General features: G+C 47.2%; 1 protein-coding gene across 2 annotated transcripts in view; it reads right to left on the bottom strand.

Moving 5' to 3' along the window:
- The window catches only part of LOC137305924 (exocyst complex component 3-like), a 45,443-nt gene that overhangs the window by 5,307 nt on the left and 20,771 nt on the right, over window positions 1-19,365 (bottom strand). For both annotated transcript variants that reach the window (XM_067974868.1, XM_067974869.1), the window contains exons 2-10: window positions 16,415-17,100; window positions 12,295-12,937; window positions 11,429-11,543; window positions 9,466-9,570; window positions 8,470-8,570; window positions 3,705-3,815; window positions 2,478-2,613; window positions 1,442-1,564; window positions 604-759 (exon numbers count right to left, since the gene is read on the bottom strand). In XM_067974868.1, coding sequence (XP_067830969.1) covers window positions 604-759; window positions 1,442-1,564; window positions 2,478-2,613; window positions 3,705-3,815; window positions 8,470-8,570; window positions 9,466-9,570; window positions 11,429-11,543; window positions 12,295-12,937; window positions 16,415-17,078 — 2,154 coding nt within the window. In that variant the 5' untranslated portion in view covers window positions 17,079-17,100. The remainder of the gene's footprint in view (window positions 1-603; window positions 760-1,441; window positions 1,565-2,477; window positions 2,614-3,704; window positions 3,816-8,469; window positions 8,571-9,465; window positions 9,571-11,428; window positions 11,544-12,294; window positions 12,938-16,414; window positions 17,101-19,365) is intronic.

Genomic DNA, 19,365 nt, shown 5'->3' with positions numbered 1-19,365 from the left:
GAGGTAGGTTTTAAGGAGAGTCTTAAAGGAGGAGAGAGAGGCGGAGAGGTTTAGGGAGGGAATTCCAGAGCTTAGGGCCCAGGCAGCTGAAGGCACGGCCGCCAATGGTGGAGCGATGGGAATCGGGGAAGGGCAAGAGGCCGGAATTGGAGGAACGCAGAGATCTTGGGGGGTTGTAGGGCTGGAGGAGGTTACAGAGATAGGGAGGGGAGCGAGGCCATGGAGGGATTTGAAAACAAGGATGAGAATTTTAAAATCGAGGCGTTCCCGGACCGGGAGCCAATGTAGATCAGCGAGCACGGGGGGGTGATGGGTGAACGGGACTTGGTGCGAGTTAGGATACGGGCAGCAGAGTTTCCAGGACGCTGCTACGAGCAACACCCAGTGAGAAAATTCATAGGGTCGTCAAGGAAAACGGTGTGTTGTTTTTCATTTTCATTGGACCATTTTTGTTTATTAGTTATAAAAACCCTGGGGGCTGGGGGAGAAAAGGCTGTTTGACTGGGTGGGGCGGTTGGAGGCGGGAGGTCATGTGATGAAACCTCCAGGAGCTGGCGACCCGTGTTGTGCCTTGATAATGTATTGAACAGACTGTGAACTCACCAGACTTTCAAACAGCTGCTTCAGTTGTGCTGATTCCTCGCTCAGTCGCCCAGCTACTTTCGTCCGTATTTCAGTCGTTCTGCAGATTATCCGTACCTGCATCACCGCCCCGATATACTCGATGACCACACGCACGTGAACGTCATTTACCAAAGCCTGGGTGAAGACATTTGCTGTTTGATTTGAGGTAAGTTGATTCACCGAGGGTTCATAGTCTTGCAGGGTTACACGCCCGTTCATTAAAGGATTAAATGAATATTGTACCTTAGGAGGTGACGGGGAGAGCAGGAGGCTGTCGGGACTGTACACAGTGAGCTGTACACAGTGGGATGGTACACAGTAGGATTGTACACAGTGAGCTATACACAGTGGGGCTGCACACAGTGGGGCTGCACACAGTGGGATGGTACACAGTGGGATGGTACACAGTGGGATGGTACACAGTGAGCTGTACACAGTGAGCTGTACACAGTGGGGCTGTACACAGTGGGGCTGAACACAGTGAGACTGTACACAGTGAGACTGTGGGGACTGTACACAGTGAGACTGTGGGGACTGTACACAGTGGGACTGTAGGGACTGTACACAGTGGGACTGTACACAGTGAGGCTGTAGTGACTGTACACAGTGGGTCTGTACACAGTGGGTCTGTACACAGTGGGTCTGTACACAGTGGGTCTGTACACAGTGAGACTGACAAGTGGTCTTTCTCGATGTAAATTAATAGAAAGTGATCAGGGGCAGGAAACCTGGTTGATCTTTCTCCGTCCTAAATGAGCCATTTGGAAGCCAAAGGGACGAGTTTTCGGATTGAGTGAACAAGCTAACGCTGCCTTACCTGGTACGGTGGAGTTTTCATTTTTCGGAACTGATTGAAATGCTCCTGGATGGTGGTGATGAGACTTTCAAAACTCTCCGTGCTTTGGAGCCATTTCTTTTTCAACAGCTTTGAGAAGCATGGCTGTAAATGAAAACCACAGACATGGGAATAGGGTTTGTGAACAAGAACCCAAACACATGGGGGGAGGGGGAGGAGTTAGTGCCTCCTCCCCTCAGGAATACCGACAGAAGCACAGTCCGTCACATAGTCGGACGATTGGTTCATTATTTCTTTTCTTTCCCCATCTCTCCGGAAAGGCATCACTTTCTTGTACCTCACCAAAGTGGCCCATTCTTCACGTGCAACCTTCGACCTTGTCGGTGCCTATTTGACCCTGGGGTCAACCACGCGCCCACTTTCCAGCAGGGTTCACTCACTAATGAACAGGAGCAGGAATTCTGATTGATGTTCACCTTCTCAACCCTGCGGGGCCAATTGTAGCTCCCCAGCTGTTACCCCATTCTGTTACCCCTGCTCTCGCCCCAGCTGTTTCCCCATTCTGTTACCCCTGCTCTTGCCCCATTCTGTTACCCCTGCTCTTGCCCCATTACCCCATTCTGTTACCCCTGCTCTTGCCCCATTACCCCATTCTGTTACCCCTGCTCTTGCCCCATTACCCCATTCTGTTACCCCTGCTCTTGCCCCATTATCCCATTCTGTTACCCATGCTCTTGCCCCATTACCCCATTCTGTTACCCCAGCTGTTTCCCCATTCTGTTACCCCTGCTCTTGCCCCATTCTGTTGCTCCAGCTGAGATCAGCTATTAGCACAGACTGGGGAGAGAACACAGGATCTTCTGATCCGTTTGCCTCAGTAAGACATGACACAGGGCAGAGTATTTTCCCACTGAGCCATGAGGCCACCTCGGAATCTTGGTGCCAAGATGTTTTGGTGAGTAAAACAATAAGGTATATGCGTTTGTGTCATAGTTTGGGTGTCCACACATTTGCCTGAAACCTGACAATGAATAAAAGAAAGACAAGGTTCTCAAACCTTCAGTTCGTCAAACAGCTTCTCCGTTAAGAGTTTGTTGCCTCCTTTGACAATCTTGTCCAGAGAAACCACCGCTTTCTTCTTCTCTTCTTCACCGTCAGTTGAGACTTTCTGCATCAGACGGTCAATGTAGTCCCTGCAAAACAATGGCAGAGTGAGGAGGCCGAGCATTGTGATGGGCCGAGGTCTACAGAGACAGAGCTTATTTTGTCATCTGATCCCCTCGACTAGATTCCAGTCTGTAACTCACTCCCAGTTATCCGTTATTCTATACATAAACCATCCAAGAGTAGAGAGTAACTTACCCTGTGTATATTTTGAGGGTAGTCATGATGTGGAGATGCCGGTGATGGACTGGGGTTGACAATTGTAAACAATTTTACAACACCAAGTTATAGTCCAGCAATTTTATTTTAAATTCACAAGCTTTCGGAGGCTTCCTCCTTCGTCAGGTGAACGATGTGAAAAATCGTTCACATCGTTCACCTGACGAAGGAGGAAGCCTCCGAAAGCTTGTGAATTTAAAATAAAATTGCTGGACTATAACTTGGTGTTGTAAAATTGTTTACAATTATATTTTGAGGGAGTAACTAACCCTGTGTATATTGAGCAGAGAGTACACGGTCTGGTGTATATTGAGTAGAGAGTACACGGTCTGGTATACATTAAGTAGAGAGTACACGGTCTGGTGTATATTGAGCAGAGAGTACACGGTCTGGTGTATATTGAGCAGAGAGTACACGGTCTGGTGTATATTGAGCAGAGAGTACACGGTCTGGTGTATATTGAGCAGAGAGTACACGGTCTGGTGTATATTGAGTAGAGAGTACACGGTCTGGTGTATATTGAGTAGAGAGTGCACGGTCTGGTGTATATTGAGTAGAGAGTACACGGTCTGGTGTATATTGAGCAGAGAGTACACGATCTGGTGTATATTGAGTAGAGAGTACACGGTCTGGTGTATATTGAGTAGAGAGTACACGGTCTGGTGTATATTGAGTAGAGAGTACACGGTCTGGTGTATATTGAGTAGAGAGTACACAGTCTGATGTATATTGAGCAGAGAGTACACGGTCTGGTGTATATTGAGCAGAGAGTACACGGTCTGGTGTATATTGAGCAGAGAGTACACGGTCTGGTGTATATTGAGCAGAGAGTACACGGTCTGGTGTATATTGAGCAGAGAGTACACGGTCTGGTGTATATTGAGCAGAGGTGTGCAGTTACCTGAAGGCAGGACAGCAATTCACCAGTGCGATTGTTTGAGGAACTAACCATTCGGCGCTGGCTGGTAATTCTAAACATCGCTCATAAAACCCTTGCACACTTGTCTGAAAACTGTAAAACAAGAGACAGTGAAATCAGACCAGGCTCCAAGGCCATGAGGACAAGACCAGACAGATTGAGAAGACAGTAAGTGTGGATGGTGCAGTCTGAGAATGCTGAGCCCCGGCCACCAGGCACCAGACATGGTAGCAGGATGATAGGGCCACCTGATTTAGTGCAATAGTGAACTCGTACAGTGCAATCTTGAGAGGTTTCTCAGGTCTCACACATTCAAAGTCACACACCACGCACGCATGCATGTTTCCTGATTTGTCACTCTAATATCAGAGTATGTTTTAAGGTCACAATTGTGTCATCTGGAAAGTTTTTTCTATTTAAATGGCTAGCCCAGGGCAGGCTGGAAGTTCCCTCAGGAGAGTTGAGGATTTTACTGGATTCATGAGCCCATCATATTTCTGTATTTTTCTGCATCTGTTGACTTACCAGAAAAACTATTTCTGCTGCCGTGTAAAAATATAAAAAAATATTTTCTCCAATCATAGCACTGTTTTTCTCTGGCCGGTTAACACTGTCGTTCAGAAGTTAGAACCAGGGGACTCCAGGCGTGTACCAATATTTGCAGGGTGTCCCTGGGAAGGTACCAATATTTTCAGGGGGTTCCCCAGGAGGGTGTCAATATTTGGAGGTGGTTTCTGGGAAGGTGTCAGGATTTGCAGGGGGTCCCCAGGTGAGCCTCCGAGATCTCTGCGCTCCTCCAATTCCGGCCTCTTGCGCATCCCCGATTTCCTTCGCTCCACCGTTGGCGGCCGTGCCTTCAGCTGCCTAGATCCTAAGCTCTGGAATTCCCTCCCTAAACCTCTCCGCCTCTCCCTCCTCCTTTCAGGCACTCCTTAAAACCTGCCTCTTTGACCAAGCTTTTGGTCACCTGTCCTAATATCTCCTTATGTGGCTCGGTGTCAAATTTTGTCTGATAATCGCTCCTGTGAAGCCCCTTGGGACGTTTTACTATGTTAAAGGCGCTATATAAATGCAAGTTGTTGTTGTTGTTGATATTTAAAGAGGCCCCCACAGATCACTGGGTTAAGGGTTAATGAGGTACATAACCAACTATACCCAATGTTCAACCTGGGAGAGCAGACGACCGTGCAAAAGAACAATGAGAACCAGTTCCATAACTTGGCAACCCGGGTGCTTTTTGTGTGACCAGATTGAATCTTAAAGGGGAAGTTACCAGAAATTATAATTCCCAGAGATAAATGACAATGGATTCTCCATCCCTCTCCCCCACTCCCCAAGATATTTAGTGCTCCTCTGGGTCTAATAACCTGAAGACACTCGCTGTCTAGGTTCACACATGAAGATTGGCTTTTTTTGGGGAAAAGTGTTCCAAGTTCAGCCAGTCCCAGCCAACAGTCTAGACTTCCATCTTCTGTATCTGGCCTGGGGTTGCCAACCCTCCAGGATTGACCTGGAGTCTCCAGGAATTGAAGATTAATCTCCAGGAAACTGCAGTGAGCAAAAACCGGGAGAAAAATCACAGGGGACCCGAAACAAAATTGTGGTCTTTTTTTTCCATTTACTTTGAACACTTTTGTTTATTAGTTATAAAAATATTGGAGATGGGGGGGGGGAAAGAACAGGTGTTTGACTGACTGTCACAATTAATCCAATTGGGTAACAAAGAGTTCTGTTCCCTTTCCAATTGGCCTGGGAAGGCAGTGGTGCCTGGAGGATGGGCCAATGGTGGGAGTGTGGGGGCGGGGCGTTTCGAGGCGGGGAGGTCATGTGATGAAACCTCCAGGAATACATCCGACCAGAGTTGGCAACCCGACTGGGTGTAGAGTTTCATCCGAAACTCAGAAGCTGAAAGATTTGGGTTAGTGCCTTCAAGCGACGAGGGATGTGATAAGGGGACGGTTCAGCTCAGGTGATTCCCTCGCTAGCAGGTGAAATTATAAAGTGAGACAGCGATAAACAGTGGGCTGTAGGGACTATATATACAACGTATCCGTTAAACCTTAAAATTAGAGCCAGGCCGTTCAGGGGTGATGTCAGGAAGCACTTCACACAAAGGGGAGCGGAAATCTGGAACTCTCCCCCCACCAAAAAAACTTGTCAATTAGAAATTTGAAAACTGAGATTGATAGATTTTTGTTAGGCAAAGATCATAGAATCATAGAAAGGTTACAGCACGGAAGGAGGCCATTTGGCCCGTCGAGTCTGTGCCGGCTCCATGCAAGAGTAATCCAGCTAGTCCCACTCCCCCGCCCTATCCCCGTAGCCCTGCACATTTTTTCCTTTCAAGTACTTATCCAGTTCCCTTTTGAAAGCCATGATTGAATCTGCCTCCACCACTCCCTCGGGCAGTGCATTCCAGATCCTAACCACTCGCTGCGTAAAAATTTTTTTCCTCATGTCACCTTTGGTTCTTTTGCCAATCACCTTAAATCTATGTCCTCTGGTTCTTGACCCTTCTGCCAATGGGAACAGTTTCTCTCTATCTATCCTGTCTACACCCTTCATGATTTTGAATACCTCGATCAAATCTCCTCGCAACCGTCTCTGTTCCAAGGGGAACAATCCCAGCTCCTCCAGTCTATCTGCGTAACTAAAGTCCCTCATCCCTGGAATCATTCTAGTAAATCTCCTCTGCACTCTCTCCAAGGCCTTCACATCCTTAAGGGTTAAGGAACCAAGGCGGGTAAATGGAGTTAAGATACAGATCAGCCATGATCTAATTGAACGGAGGAACAGGCTCGAGGTGCTGAAAGATCTTCCCCGGTCTTAATCATGGGTTCAATGAGAGCTGTCATCGTTTACCAACAGGATTGACCTTTGAACTTCCTGGAAGCCATAATGAAAACTGGGTAGTTGATTAATGAGGAAACAAAAATGTCCAATTTGGAATTAGTTTGAAATACTGACACGGGCAAGGCATTTAAAAAAAACAGGTTTGAGGTTGCTGCCTTAGGTTTAATTTCTAATGTAAGGTTGGACCTGAACAAAGGGTTAAAGGCATTGCTGGATAATTACTGTCACACGGCAGTTGCCAGGGAGAGCAGAGAAAAAAAATAATTCTGCATGAATTTCCAAGACCCACAATTTAGGGACTTTCCTACTGAGCTATTTGGCAATGAGGAGAAAACCACAAAGTGGTGGGGACAGGGGAACAGCCCCGAACTAAAGAGGACTTTTATTTAAAAACGCATTATTTTTCTGTTCCCTCCCCCCCCCCAATGATGATTTTTTTCCCTGGGGTTTTGCGGGCAGCAGTGTCCTGGATATTAATCTTTGATTCCTGGAGGCTCCAGGGCAATCCTGGAGGGTTGGCAACCCATATTTTGAAAAACTGGGCGACTCCGATCCAGGACTTATTGTGTTTTCTCTCCGGTTTTTGCCAACCCTGTGGTTGATCTTTGGGGCTCTTACCGAGTGTGTTCAGTATCCAAAAATAAAAAATAAATGAATGCTTTACCCGCTCTCAGTTTCTGTCCATACTTGCCTTTGAGAGGTCAAACGGCATCTAGGGGTGGAGAGGGCGGGAGAGATATTCCTTTGGGTAAACAGGGCTTCTGTTAAGGTGATGGTGGCGGAGTGGGAAGAGCATTGAGGAAATTCCCCCACCCCCCGCAAGGTTACGAACAGAGGCTCTGACTGATCCAGGTTAAGTGAGTGGGCAAGAAGGTGGCAGATGGAGTACAATGTGGGGAAATGTGGGGTTATTCACTTTGGTAGGAAGAACAGAAAAACAGAATATTTTTTAAATGGTGAGAAATTGTTAAATGTTGGTGTCCAGAGGAATTTGGGCGTCCCTGTACACGAAACACAGACAGTTAACAAACAGGTACAGCAAGCAATAAGGAAGGCAAATGGTATGTTGGCCTTTATTGCAAGAGGGTTGGAGTACAAGAGTAAGGAAGTCTTGCTGTAATTGTACAGGCTTTGGTGAGACCACACCTGGAGTATTGGGTACAGTTTTGGTCTCCTTATCTAAGGAATATATTTGCCTAAGAGGCAGTGCAACTAAGGTTCACTAGATTGATTCCTGGGGTGAGAGAGTTGTTCTATGAGGAGAGATTGAGTAGAATGGGCCTATACTCTCTGGAGTTTAGAAGAATGAGAGGTGATCTCATTGATACATATAAGATTCAGAGGGGGCTTGACAAGGTAGATGCTGAGAGGCTGTTTCCCCTGGCTGGAGAGTCTAGAACAATGGGGCATAGTCTCAGGATAAGAGGTCGGCCATTTAGGACTGAGATGAGGAGAAATTTCTTCACTCAGAGGGTTGTGAATCTTTAGAATTCTGGTTGATTATATTCAAGGTTGAGATCGATAGATTTTTGGACTCTAGGGGAATCAAGGGATATGGGGATCGGGCAGGAAAATGGAGTTGAGGTCGAAGATCAGCCATGATCTTATTGAATGGCGGAGCAGGCTCGAGGGGCCGAATGGCCGACTCCTGCTCCTATTTCTTATGTTCTTATGATCCAGAGATTTCATAGATAACACCTGGCTGGTGAAACGCGTCTGATCCCATACCTGTAGCTCCCGTTAATCGTGAATGTTTACTTAGCTTCAGGACAATCGCTGACAGGAGTTTTCATGGTAGACTGGGATCGAACTCCGTTTGGGGAGTCTATCACTCGAGCCTATACCCACCACGTGCCTCTTCCTATCCTAATCAGGGCAGTTATGGGACAGGTACCTTTGCAGGAAGTCAGCCAGACTGCGGAGGCAGCAGAGAGCGATTCGAACTCCAAGCTCCTGTGTGATTGCAGCAGATTTTTCAACATGTTCTTTAAGGGTCTGAGGAGAAGATACAAACATTTTTACAAAACTTTTAAACGGAAATTTCTCCATCACAACCCCTTTTAAAGAGGGAGTCTCACTATCAGGACCCCTTATAAAGAGGGAGTCTCACTATCAGGACCCCTTATAAAGAGGGAGTCTCACCATCAGGACCCCTTTTAAAGAGGGAGTCTCACTATCAGGACCCCTTATAAAGAGGGATTCTCACCATCAGGACCCCTTATAAAGAGGGAGTCTCACTATCAGGACCCCTTATAAAGAGGGAGTCTCACTATCAGGACCCCTTATAAAGAGGGAGTCTCACTATCAGGACCCCTTATAAAGAGGGAGTCTCACCATCAGGACCCCTTATAAAGAGGGAGCCCCACCATCAGGACCCCTTTTAAAGAGTCTCGGCAACTTTTTAATGTAATTTAAACCATTAAAGAAATTAATGGAGGAAGTAAATTATTTTTTAGAAATCAGACCTGATCATAATTATAACTGTTAGAATTCTGATCAGGTTTGACTTTTAAAAAATATCTGTCTCCATTGATTTGTCTAATGGTGAGTGCCATCGGGCAAACTGTCTGAGAGCAGTTCCTGAGGGACTGGGACGCCTATCAAGAGGTAATTTACACAGGGGAGGTTATGGACTGTGTTTTGTGAATTTTGTGCTTGTTCATTCAATGATTCCTTCGAGACATTTCCAGGGTAGTCTCAGACACTCAGAGCCTGCAATTACCCAACTCCTGAACTGTGGGTCTCATTGTATCTGAGAGGCATTGAAATGAAAGGCAGTCGCTAACCTACGCTTAAGAAATGAAATTCAGCCTTAGGCTGATCAGCCACCATCTCCTCGTGATTCATTCCAGAAGCGCACTCGAAAGGCCTTGGGATGGACTCCTCTTACCTGAATGACCTTGTTTGCCAGCTCCGATTGAAACATTTTGCTCTCCTGTTTCCACTTCTGCTGCTCTGTGCAGAGCTCCTGTTCCATATGTTTTGTAATCTGCGTCTTTAAAGCGCAAAAGAGATTTTTTAAAAAATCAGAATCATCTTTTCCCTTGATGTGCGCCCGCCATGGCGAGGGATGTTAGCGCTGAGGAATGGAACTCTTGACCCATCTCACACACCCAGCAGCAGCATCGAGCACTTCCGGGTCCAGTACGATATAGAATAAAGTTCCCTCCGTTCTGCCTCGTCAATGCGCCTCACCCCTAGTCTCAGGTAAGTGCACCAATTTTCCAATTCCCACTCAAGACATCAGTTTGGCCACTTTTAGTGCCAAATTAAGGTCGTTTTGTCCTGCGGTCCCATGCTCATTAACAAATAGGCCAAGACAGGCCAAACTCTTACTCCAGCATTTAAGGGCTGAGAGGTGATTAGCCCCTTGAGTTTGTCCACTAACACTGGCTCATCTAGGCTGCTATCCCTGGTGCCAATAACCAAATAGAATGGAGACAGAATACAACAATTTGCATTTATATAGCGCCTTTAACGTAGTAAAACGTCCCAAGGCGCGATTATCGAACAAAATTTGACACCGAGCCACAGAAGGAGACATTAGGACAGGTGACCAAAAGCTTGGTCAAAGAGGTAGGTTTTAAGGAGCGTCTTAAAGGAGGAGAGAGGGGGACAGGTTTAGGGAGGGAATTCCAGAGCTTAGGGCCCAGGCAGCTGAAGGCACGGCCGCCAATGGTGGAGCGATGAAGGGAGTGTGGGATGCGCAAGAGTTGGAGAAACGCAGTGACCTTGGAGGGCTGTAGGGCTGGAGGAGGTTCCAGAAGTCGGGAGGAACGAGGCCAAGGAGGGATTTGAACATGAGGGTGAGAATTTTAAAATCGAGGAGTCGGTGGACCGGGAGCCAATGTAGGTCAGCAAGCACAAGGGTGATGGGTGAATGGGACCTCAGCCTTCAGCTGCCTAGACTCCCCTGTTGGCCAGGAGCTGCAGAAGGTAACCTGAGACGTCAGCTACTGATACACAGCAAGGAACGACTTTTGAACTAAAGTAACCTGAGTTCGGTCCTGGCCTTGGCTGGCTGGAACCGGTTTGAATTAACTAAGTTTTGTGAAAGACAAAGGAGATGTGATCAGACACAAGTCCTTATTTAGAAAAGGAGTAATGAGGTAATGTTACCTAAGTCCTTGGGACAGCGCCAATGAGGAGAAGACACAGTGTAACCAGAAAGCCTAAACCAACAAAATAGAGAGACAGCACAGCTTGAAGAGAAAGATTCGGAATAAGAATGAAGGATCTGGGGCGTGGAGCCAGAGCGAAGACTCTGGAGACCAACCATCGCGGAAGTGGAAGACCCTATGTCAGGGACGTAGAGACGACGTCGAAAGCGAGAGAGAACGGAACGCCTGGCCGGCGTCAGCTCTCCTTTTTGGGTATTATCCTTTATATTCTGTGACCACTCAGGGAGTGTCAGAGAAACCTAGTGGGTGTGCGTTTAGATCTTAGTTTGGGTATAAGACTGTATAATCTGGTGTAAACTGCATGTCTATATCTAACCAGACGTATAAGCTATATGTATATGATCTAACGGCGTGAATAAAGTGAATTGAGAGTTAAGAGAGAATTGACTCTTCTCCTCTTTGTAGTAAGCCAGTAACCGTAACCGGTGACCTCCGGTCAACACAATGCTGTAGAATTCCCCCCTTAAACCTCTCTGTCTCTCTGCCTCTCTCTCCTCCTTTGAGATGTGCCTTAAAACCTGCCTCTCTGTCCTAATATCTCCTTATGTGGCTTGGTGTCAAATTTTGTCTGATGACGTTCCTGTGAAGCACCTTGGGACGTTTTACTACGTTAAAGGCCATTATTGCTGCTCTTGTTGTTGGTACAAGTTTCAGGTCAGTATCTGATCCTACCTGCACCGTGGAAAGGCACTGATCCTCCAGCGTCTGAACCGTTTCTGCCGGTAACAGCGGCCCCAGCTGTTGTTTCCTGATATGAGCGGCAAGCTCCGCGTGGCCCATCACTTCCCTAAAAAGAAAAGACAGGTCGGAGGGGTTAGTCGTGGTTCAGTGGGCAGCACTCTCGCCTCTGAGTCAATAGGTCATGGGTTCAAGTCCCATTCAGGAGACTTGAGTCCATTGTCGTAAAAACTAGCCCGGATACCTTTTTAGAATGGTTGCTCCTTTCCTCGCTATCCAATGATGCACCCTGCCGTTGCTATGGCACCACGGGATCTGCCAACAGCCTTGCAGCGGGCACTGTTGCCGATCGAGGAGGTGGTCTGCTGCCCATATCCCGACTCGCACCAAGTCCCGTTCATCCATCGCCCCCTGTGCTCGTTGACCTTCATTGGCTCCTGGTCTGGCAACGCCTCGATTTTAAAATTCTCATCCTTGTTTTCAAATCCCCCCATGACCTCACCCCCTCCCTATCTCTGTAACCTCCTCCAGACCTACAACCCTCCGAGATCTCTGCGCTCCTCTGATTCTTGCCTCTTGTGCGTCCCCGATTTCCATCGCCCCACCATTGGCGGCCGTGCCTTCAGTTGCCTGGGCCCTAAGCTCTGGAATTCCCTCCCTAAACCTCTCCGCCTCTCTCTCCTCCTTTAAGACGCTCCTTAAAACCTACCTCTTTGACCAAGCTTTTGGTCACCTGTCCTAATATCTCCTTATGTGGCTCGGTGTCAAATTTTGTCTGATAATCGCTCCTGTGAAGCACCTTGGGACGTTTTACCATGTTAAAGGCGCTATATAAATGCATGTTGTTATTTTTGTTTTACCTGAAGTAAACATTGTGGCACCATTGGAGGAATATGTAGAGATCCTGGATTTCCAATTCTTTCTGTCCCATCTCAGACAGACAGGAAGAAACCCCTTCATGGTAGCTCTTCACGTAGACATTGAACACCTCATACTCTTTTGGGTAGGCCGCAATGATGTTCTTTCGGACCGAGATCAAGTCGGTCACAGTCTGCTCTTTGAGGCTCCCCAAGCACTGAGCGATTGGGCCATTTTGACTCCCCTCGTTTTGCGACAATCTTTCAGCCACTGACCCCTTCACCGCTTCCCTCCATTTTCTTCTCAGCTCTCTGGGTCTTCCACCGTTGGCGCTCCCAGAAGCCCCTTCCCCATTGATCCAGGCCTTGTCGACCTTCTCCTCCGCTTCGATGACGCTCACCATTTGCTCCAGGTGCGGAGTCTGGCCGGAATCGGTCAGCGACTTCTCGACGATTTGCTGCAGCTCGCTTTCCAGTGCCTCGTAAAGCAGCGTCACGTCTTTGGCCTTCCTCCCGCTGTCTTTGCTCGCGTTGGCTCCATCGAGGCTTTGCTGCCTCACTCTCTTGCACTCTTCCTCCAACTCAATGATGTGACGGTCGGCCAGCACCAGATCCCGCTTCTGAATTAATTTGTGGATTTCGAGAACTGTTAAACCACAAACAAAAAATAATGTGAACAGTCGAAGGTCCATAAACTTCTGATAGAGCTTAAATCCTCCGTCAAACTCCCAATTAACCAAATTTAGATTTCGACAAATGGTAGGCAGACTAAATTAATCTGCTCCTGTTTTTTGTCTGATAATCGCTCTTGTGAAGCACCTTGGGATGTTTTACTACATTAAAGGCGCTATATAAATGCAAGTTGTTGTTGTTTCAAAAGCGAATCATAGAATCATAGAATGGTTACAGCACAGAAGGAAGCCACTCGGCCCATCGAGCCCATGCTGGCTCTTTGTAAGAGCAATCCAGCTGGTCCCATTCATCCGCTTTTTCCCGGTAGCTTGAAATTTTTTTCCCCCTTCAAGTATTTATCCAACTACTTTTTGAAAGCAATGAATGAATCTGCTTCCATCACCCTTTCAGGCAGCGCATTCCAGATCATAATCACTCGCTGCGTAAAAAAGTTTTTCCTCAAGTCGTTTTTGGTTCTTTTGCCAATCACCTTAAATCTACGTCCTCTGGTTCTTGACCCTTCCGCCAAAGGAAACAGTTTCTCTTTATTTACTTTATCTAAACCCTTCATGATTTTGAATACCTCCATCAAATCTCCTCTCAACCTTCTCTGTTCCAAGGAGAACAACCCCAGCTTCTCCAGTCTATCCACGTAACTAAAGTCCCTCATCCCTGGTACCATTCTAGTAAATCTTTCATTCAATTAGATCATGGCTGATCTGTATCTTAACTCCATTTACCCGCCTTGGTTCTGTAATCATTAATCCCCTCACCCAACAAAAATCTACCAATCTCAGTTTTGAAATTTTCAATTGACCCCCAGCCTCAACAGCTTTTTGGGGGAGAGAGTTCCAGATTCCCACTCCCCTTTGTGTGAAGAAGTGCTTCCTGACATCACCCCTGAACGGCCCAGCTCTAATTTTAAGGTTATGCCCCCTTGTTCTGGACTCCCCCCACCAGAGGAAATAGTTTCTCTCTATCTACCCTATCAAATCCTTTAATCATCTGAAACACCTCAATTAGATCACCCCTTAATCTTCTACAGTCAAGGGAATACAAGCAAATCTGACCTCGTAATTTAACCCTTTTAGCCCCGGAATCATTTGGTGAGGGAAATGGAGAAAGAGGCCTCCAGTTTTCTCTCCTCCTCTCCTGAAGGCTGTGACTGGCAGTGGGGCATAGGTGCTCCTGCCTCACCAAAGTGGCCATTCTTCATGTGTAATCCTTGACGGCGAGTGTCAACAGGCTGCTTGACCATGGGGGGCATTGCGGCAGATCTGGATCCTGTCCTCAACTGACATCCACGCACGCACAGTGGCGTGATCAAGAGTGGCAATGCTGGATGAGTTTTCACCTCCCTTTGTCCTGTGATTTTGAGACCCTCCCCTGGCTGAGATCGGGGCAGACCAGTAAATGAGGTCGGACCTTCCTGCTCTGTATGGCTCAGTACCACAGTGGGTGGTGCCTTTACCTGTGTGATGGCTCGGTGGGCCACACTCTTGCCTCTGAATCAGCAGGTCGTGGGTTTGAGCCCCTCTCCAGAGACTTGAGCACAAAATCCAGGCCGACACTCCCAGTGCAGCACTGAGGGAGTGCTGCACTGTCGGAGGAGCCATCTTTCCAATGAGACGTTAAACCGAGGCTCCGTCTGCCCTCTCAGGTGGATGTAAAAGGTCACTATTCGATGAAGAGCAGGGGAGTTCTCCCCAGTGTCCTGGGCCAATATTTATCCCTCAACCAACATCACTAAAAACAGATGATCTGATCATTTATCACATTGCTGTTTGTGGGATCTTCCTGTGCACAGATTGGCTGCCTCGTTTCCTACACTACAACAGTGACTACACTTCAAAAGTACTTCATTTGCTGTAAAGCGCTTTGGGACGTCCTGAGGATGTGAAAGGCGCTATATAAATGCAAAACTTTCTTTCTTTCTATGTAAACGTTGTATGTATTATTTTGCATCCAAACCATTTATGTCCGACTGCAGGCATCTTTCTTTCTTTTGCAATGTTCTTTTACAAGACTGCAAGTTCTCTTTTTTACTGAATAACCCTTAGAAGTCAATAGTCCAGCGCCCAGACATAATATTTATTGATTCAGAAGGGGCTGCTCAAACACAATGGTGAACAATGGGCTAATCTGCTGTTTTAACTTCCTGCTTCCAGCAACCGCTGACAGACTTGTTATCCTGCTGTCTGCTTCAGAGAACATGTGCCTTTGTGTCAGAGGTGACGGCACAGAAATTTCCCTCTTGACGACAAACCCTGAGCCTCCTTCAGTCAGTGATCCAGCGAGGGGTTGCCAACTCTGGTTGGACGTATTCCTGGAGGTTTCATCCCATGACCTCCTGCCTCCAAACGCCCCGCCCCCCCCATACTCCCGCCATTGGTCGCCCGACATGTCCATCACAGTGACCCACCTTCCTACACCAATCGGAAAGTGAATAGATTCTCCATTACCCGATTGGATAATACTTGACTTTCTATCCCTCCATGTCCAATATTTTTACAATCAAAAAAACAAAAGGGTTCAAGAAATTTTTTTTTAATAACGCAATTTTTTTAACGCCCCCCTTATGTTTGTTCTCCCAGGTGTTTGCTCGTAGCAGTGTCTTGGAGATTAATTTTCAATTCCTGGAGACTCCAGGGCAATCTTGGAGAGTTGGCAACCCCAAGATCCAACTGACTGGGGGGGGGGGGATGAGGAATTAAAGTGCCCTGTGAAAAGTGGTGTACTTTAATTAGCTGAGGGGTGCCTTCTTTCATCATCGAGCCACCAGACTTAACGCAAAAGCTATTTGTAGCTGGTTCAGGACGCGTCCATCGTGTAACTTTATGGCGTCAGCCGTGGCTCATTGGGAATCACTGTCGCCAGAAGGTAGTGGTTTCAAGTCTCATTCCATCTATGCTAATCGCCTCAACTGTAATAGAAGGGTAAAGAAGCTTCTCCTAAGTTCTTTGTTGGATTTATTAGTGGCTATCTTATATTCAAGGCCGCTAGTTTTGGACTCTTCTCTACGTCTACTTTATCAAGAAATGTATCGTCACCCATTCCAGCTCATTCTTTCCCACAAACCTCAAAGATGTGAATTACATTGAGTTTTACAGCACAGAAACAGGCCATTCGGCCCAACTGGTCTATGCTGGTGTTTATGCTCCACATGAGCCTCCTCCCTCCCTGCTTCATCTCACCCTATCAGCATATCCTTCTATTCCTTTCTCCCTCATGTGTTTATCAAGCTTCCCCTTAAATCCATCTACACTATTCCTTGTGGTAGCGAGTTCCACATTCTCACCACTCTCTGGGTAAAGAGGTTTCTCCTGAATTCCCTATTGGATTTATTAGTGACTATCTTATAATTAAGATTCGGACTCCCCCCACCCCCACCACAATCTGCACTGGATCCCTGCCAAGGTTGCGCACACGAGCAGAGGGTATACGGCTTTACCTGAGAGAGGCTCCTTGACCTTGGCCACTGTCTCGGCTGCTTTCTCCAGCTCGCTCCCCACCTCCGGTTTCTCCAGCAGTGGCTCCTGTTTCCCTTTGTGCCTTTTAAGGAACGACAGCCTCTTCCTCGACTCCGAGTCGGGTAGCGCCTCCTTTTCCGACCCGTTGCCGGTCTTCAGCGGCGAGGGGATCTCTTCCGAGAGCCGACGGCCCTTCTTCTTCTCCTGGTTCTTCACCGGCGACTCCTGCTCAGTCGGAGACAGCGGGCGGTTGAAGAACAGCTTCTTCTCTCCGCTTTTCTCCTCGGTCGGAGATTTTCCTTTCTTCTTGTTCTTCCCCAGCACCTTCTTCAGGGAAAACGTCAGCGTCCCGTGTTTCTCGCTGTCATTTTTCTTTGGCGTGGACCCATTGCCCATTTGCAGGCTCCCATTGAGACTCTCTGCTGTCTCTATGGCTTTCCCTTCCTCCTCCTCTTCATCAAATGGATTCTTCTCTTGGTTTAAATCGTCAGCAAAGGGATTTGTCTCGCTGCCCATGTCTTCTTCGAAAGGGTTGGATCCACTATTCATGCTGCTGCCCAATATTATTTCTTTGTGGAGTTTTACTGTCCCCCCATATGGTTTTGTAAGGTTCACCCTGGGCGAAGTGCTTTTCAGGATTGGCATTGAACTGATTCTTTGTCACCTCCTGCACACAGAAACAAAAGTCACATTCATTAAAATTAGCTTCGTTTTTTACAATGGCCCACTCATCCACTCTTTTAATTACCTCCAGACTCGACTATTCCAATGCTCTCCCGCCCGGCCTCCCATCTTCCACCCTCCGTAAACTCAAACTCATCCAAAACTCTACTGCCCCCGTACCCTAACTCGCACCAAGTCCCGTTCACCCATTGCCCCCTGTGCTCGCTGACCTACATCGGCTCCCGGTCCAGCAACACCTTGGTTTTAAAATTCTCATCCTCGTGTTCAAATCCCTCCATGGCCTCGCTCCCTCCCTATCTCTGTAACCTCCTCCAGCCATACAACCCTCTGAGATCTCTGCACTCCTCCAATTCTGGCCTCTTGTGCAATCCCCCACTCCCTTCGTCCTACCAATGGCGACCGTGCCCTAAACTCTGGAATTCCCTCCCTAAATCTCTCCACCTCTCTCCCCTCCTCTAAGACGCTCCTTAAAACCCACCTCTTTGACCAAGCTTTCAGTCACCTGTCCTAACATCCCATTATATGTTTCGGTGTCAAATTTTGTCTGATAATCGCTCGAGTGATGCACCTTGGGGACGTTTTACTGCGTTAACGGCGCTATATAAACGCAAGTTGTTGTTGAGTATGTGATATGATACTCCTTATGTATACAGTGGTGGGAGGGCAGGATCGCAGGGTCTCGGAGGGAGAGTGTCATGGTTGGTACACAGATAAAATGAGAAAAAACTCAGGTTGGCTAGAAGTGGACTATTTGGGCCTGAAACCAGGGAGAGAAGTTCCTAAAGCACCTGCCGCTTTGATTTAGAAGGAGCTGGGTTATCTTTCCTTGGACGGTAAGAGGATACATTCTGTTACTCAAAACCCAAAACCAATTTAAAAAAATTTGCTTGGCGTGTCTGAGCTTCTTGCTGTGCGAGAGATTTCACACAATTAGTGATCCAGGATTGGTACCGAACTTGGGTCAGACTTGCAAGGAACTGTCGTCAAATGACATTATCCTGGCCACGTTCCAAGGCTTATGTGCAGTGAACCGTCAAACTGTTACTGCATCTCCATCCCCTGCAAGTCATGACAAGCAGTGAAGTTCAAAATTCATTGTATCCTACACGACCAAAATTGAAATGGTAAACAGTTAAAGATGAGGTAAACCAGTAAGTGGAGGCTTTGGCATTAATAGGCTTGGGGTTTGTAAGCCTGTAGGAGGAAAGGAAAAGTGAGGGCGGAAGGGAATTCCACAGGTAGGGAATTCCACAGTATCCTGGGAAAGGTGACTCAAAGTACGAGACTGAGAGAGGGAAGAGCATTTTCTGGAGGGTGTATTTGGTGGAATGATTACATAGAATTTACAGCATAGAAACAGGCCATTCGGCCCAACTAGTCCATGCTGGTGTTTATGCTCCACACGAGCCTCCTCCCTCCCCACTTCATCTCACCCTATCAGCATATCCTTCTATTCCTTTCTCCCTCATGTGTTTATCCAGCTTCCCCTTAAATGTATCTACACTATTCGCCTCAACTACTCCTTGTGGGAGTGAGTTCCACATTCTCACCACTCTCTGGGTAAAGAAGTTTCTCCTGAATTCCCTATTAGATTTATTACTCACTATCTTATATTTTTGGCCTCTAGTTTTGGTCTCCCCCACAAACTGAAACATCTTCTCTACGACTACCCTGTCAAACCCCTTCAAGTTCTTAAAGATCGAAGGTTCATTAGATTGATTCCTGGGATGAGAGGGTTGTCCTATGAGGAAAGACTGAGTAGATTGGGCCTATACTCTCTGGAGTTTAGAAGAATGAGAGGTGATCTCATTGAAACATATAAGATTCTAAGAGGGCTTGACAGGGTGCATTCTGAGTGGCTGGAGAGTATAGAACTGGGGGGCATAGTCGCAGGATAAAGGGTCAGACATTTAGGACTGAGATGAGGAGAAATGTCTTCACTCAGAGGAGTCATGAATATTTGAAATTCTCTACCCCAGAGGGCTGTGGAAGCTCAGTTGTTGAGTATATTCAAGACTGAGATCGATAGATTTTTGGACTCTAAGGGAATCAAGGGATATGGGGATCGGGCGGGAAAGTGGAGTTGAGGTCAAAGATCAGCCATGATCTGATTGAATGGCGGAACAGGCTCGAGGGGCCGTATGGCCGACTCCTGCTCCTATTTCTTATGTTCTTACGTTCTTAAGACCTCTATCAGGTCAGCCCTCAGTCTTCTCTTTTCTAGAGAAAAGAGCCCCAGCCTGTTCAG

This window comes from Heptranchias perlo, chromosome 41, assembly GCF_035084215.1.
Source record: "Heptranchias perlo isolate sHepPer1 chromosome 41, sHepPer1.hap1, whole genome shotgun sequence".
Classification (NCBI taxonomy): domain Eukaryota; kingdom Metazoa; phylum Chordata; class Chondrichthyes; order Hexanchiformes; family Hexanchidae; genus Heptranchias; species Heptranchias perlo.
The sequence above is the reverse complement of the archived record's forward strand: the minus strand, read 5'-3'. Positions and strand labels throughout refer to the sequence as shown.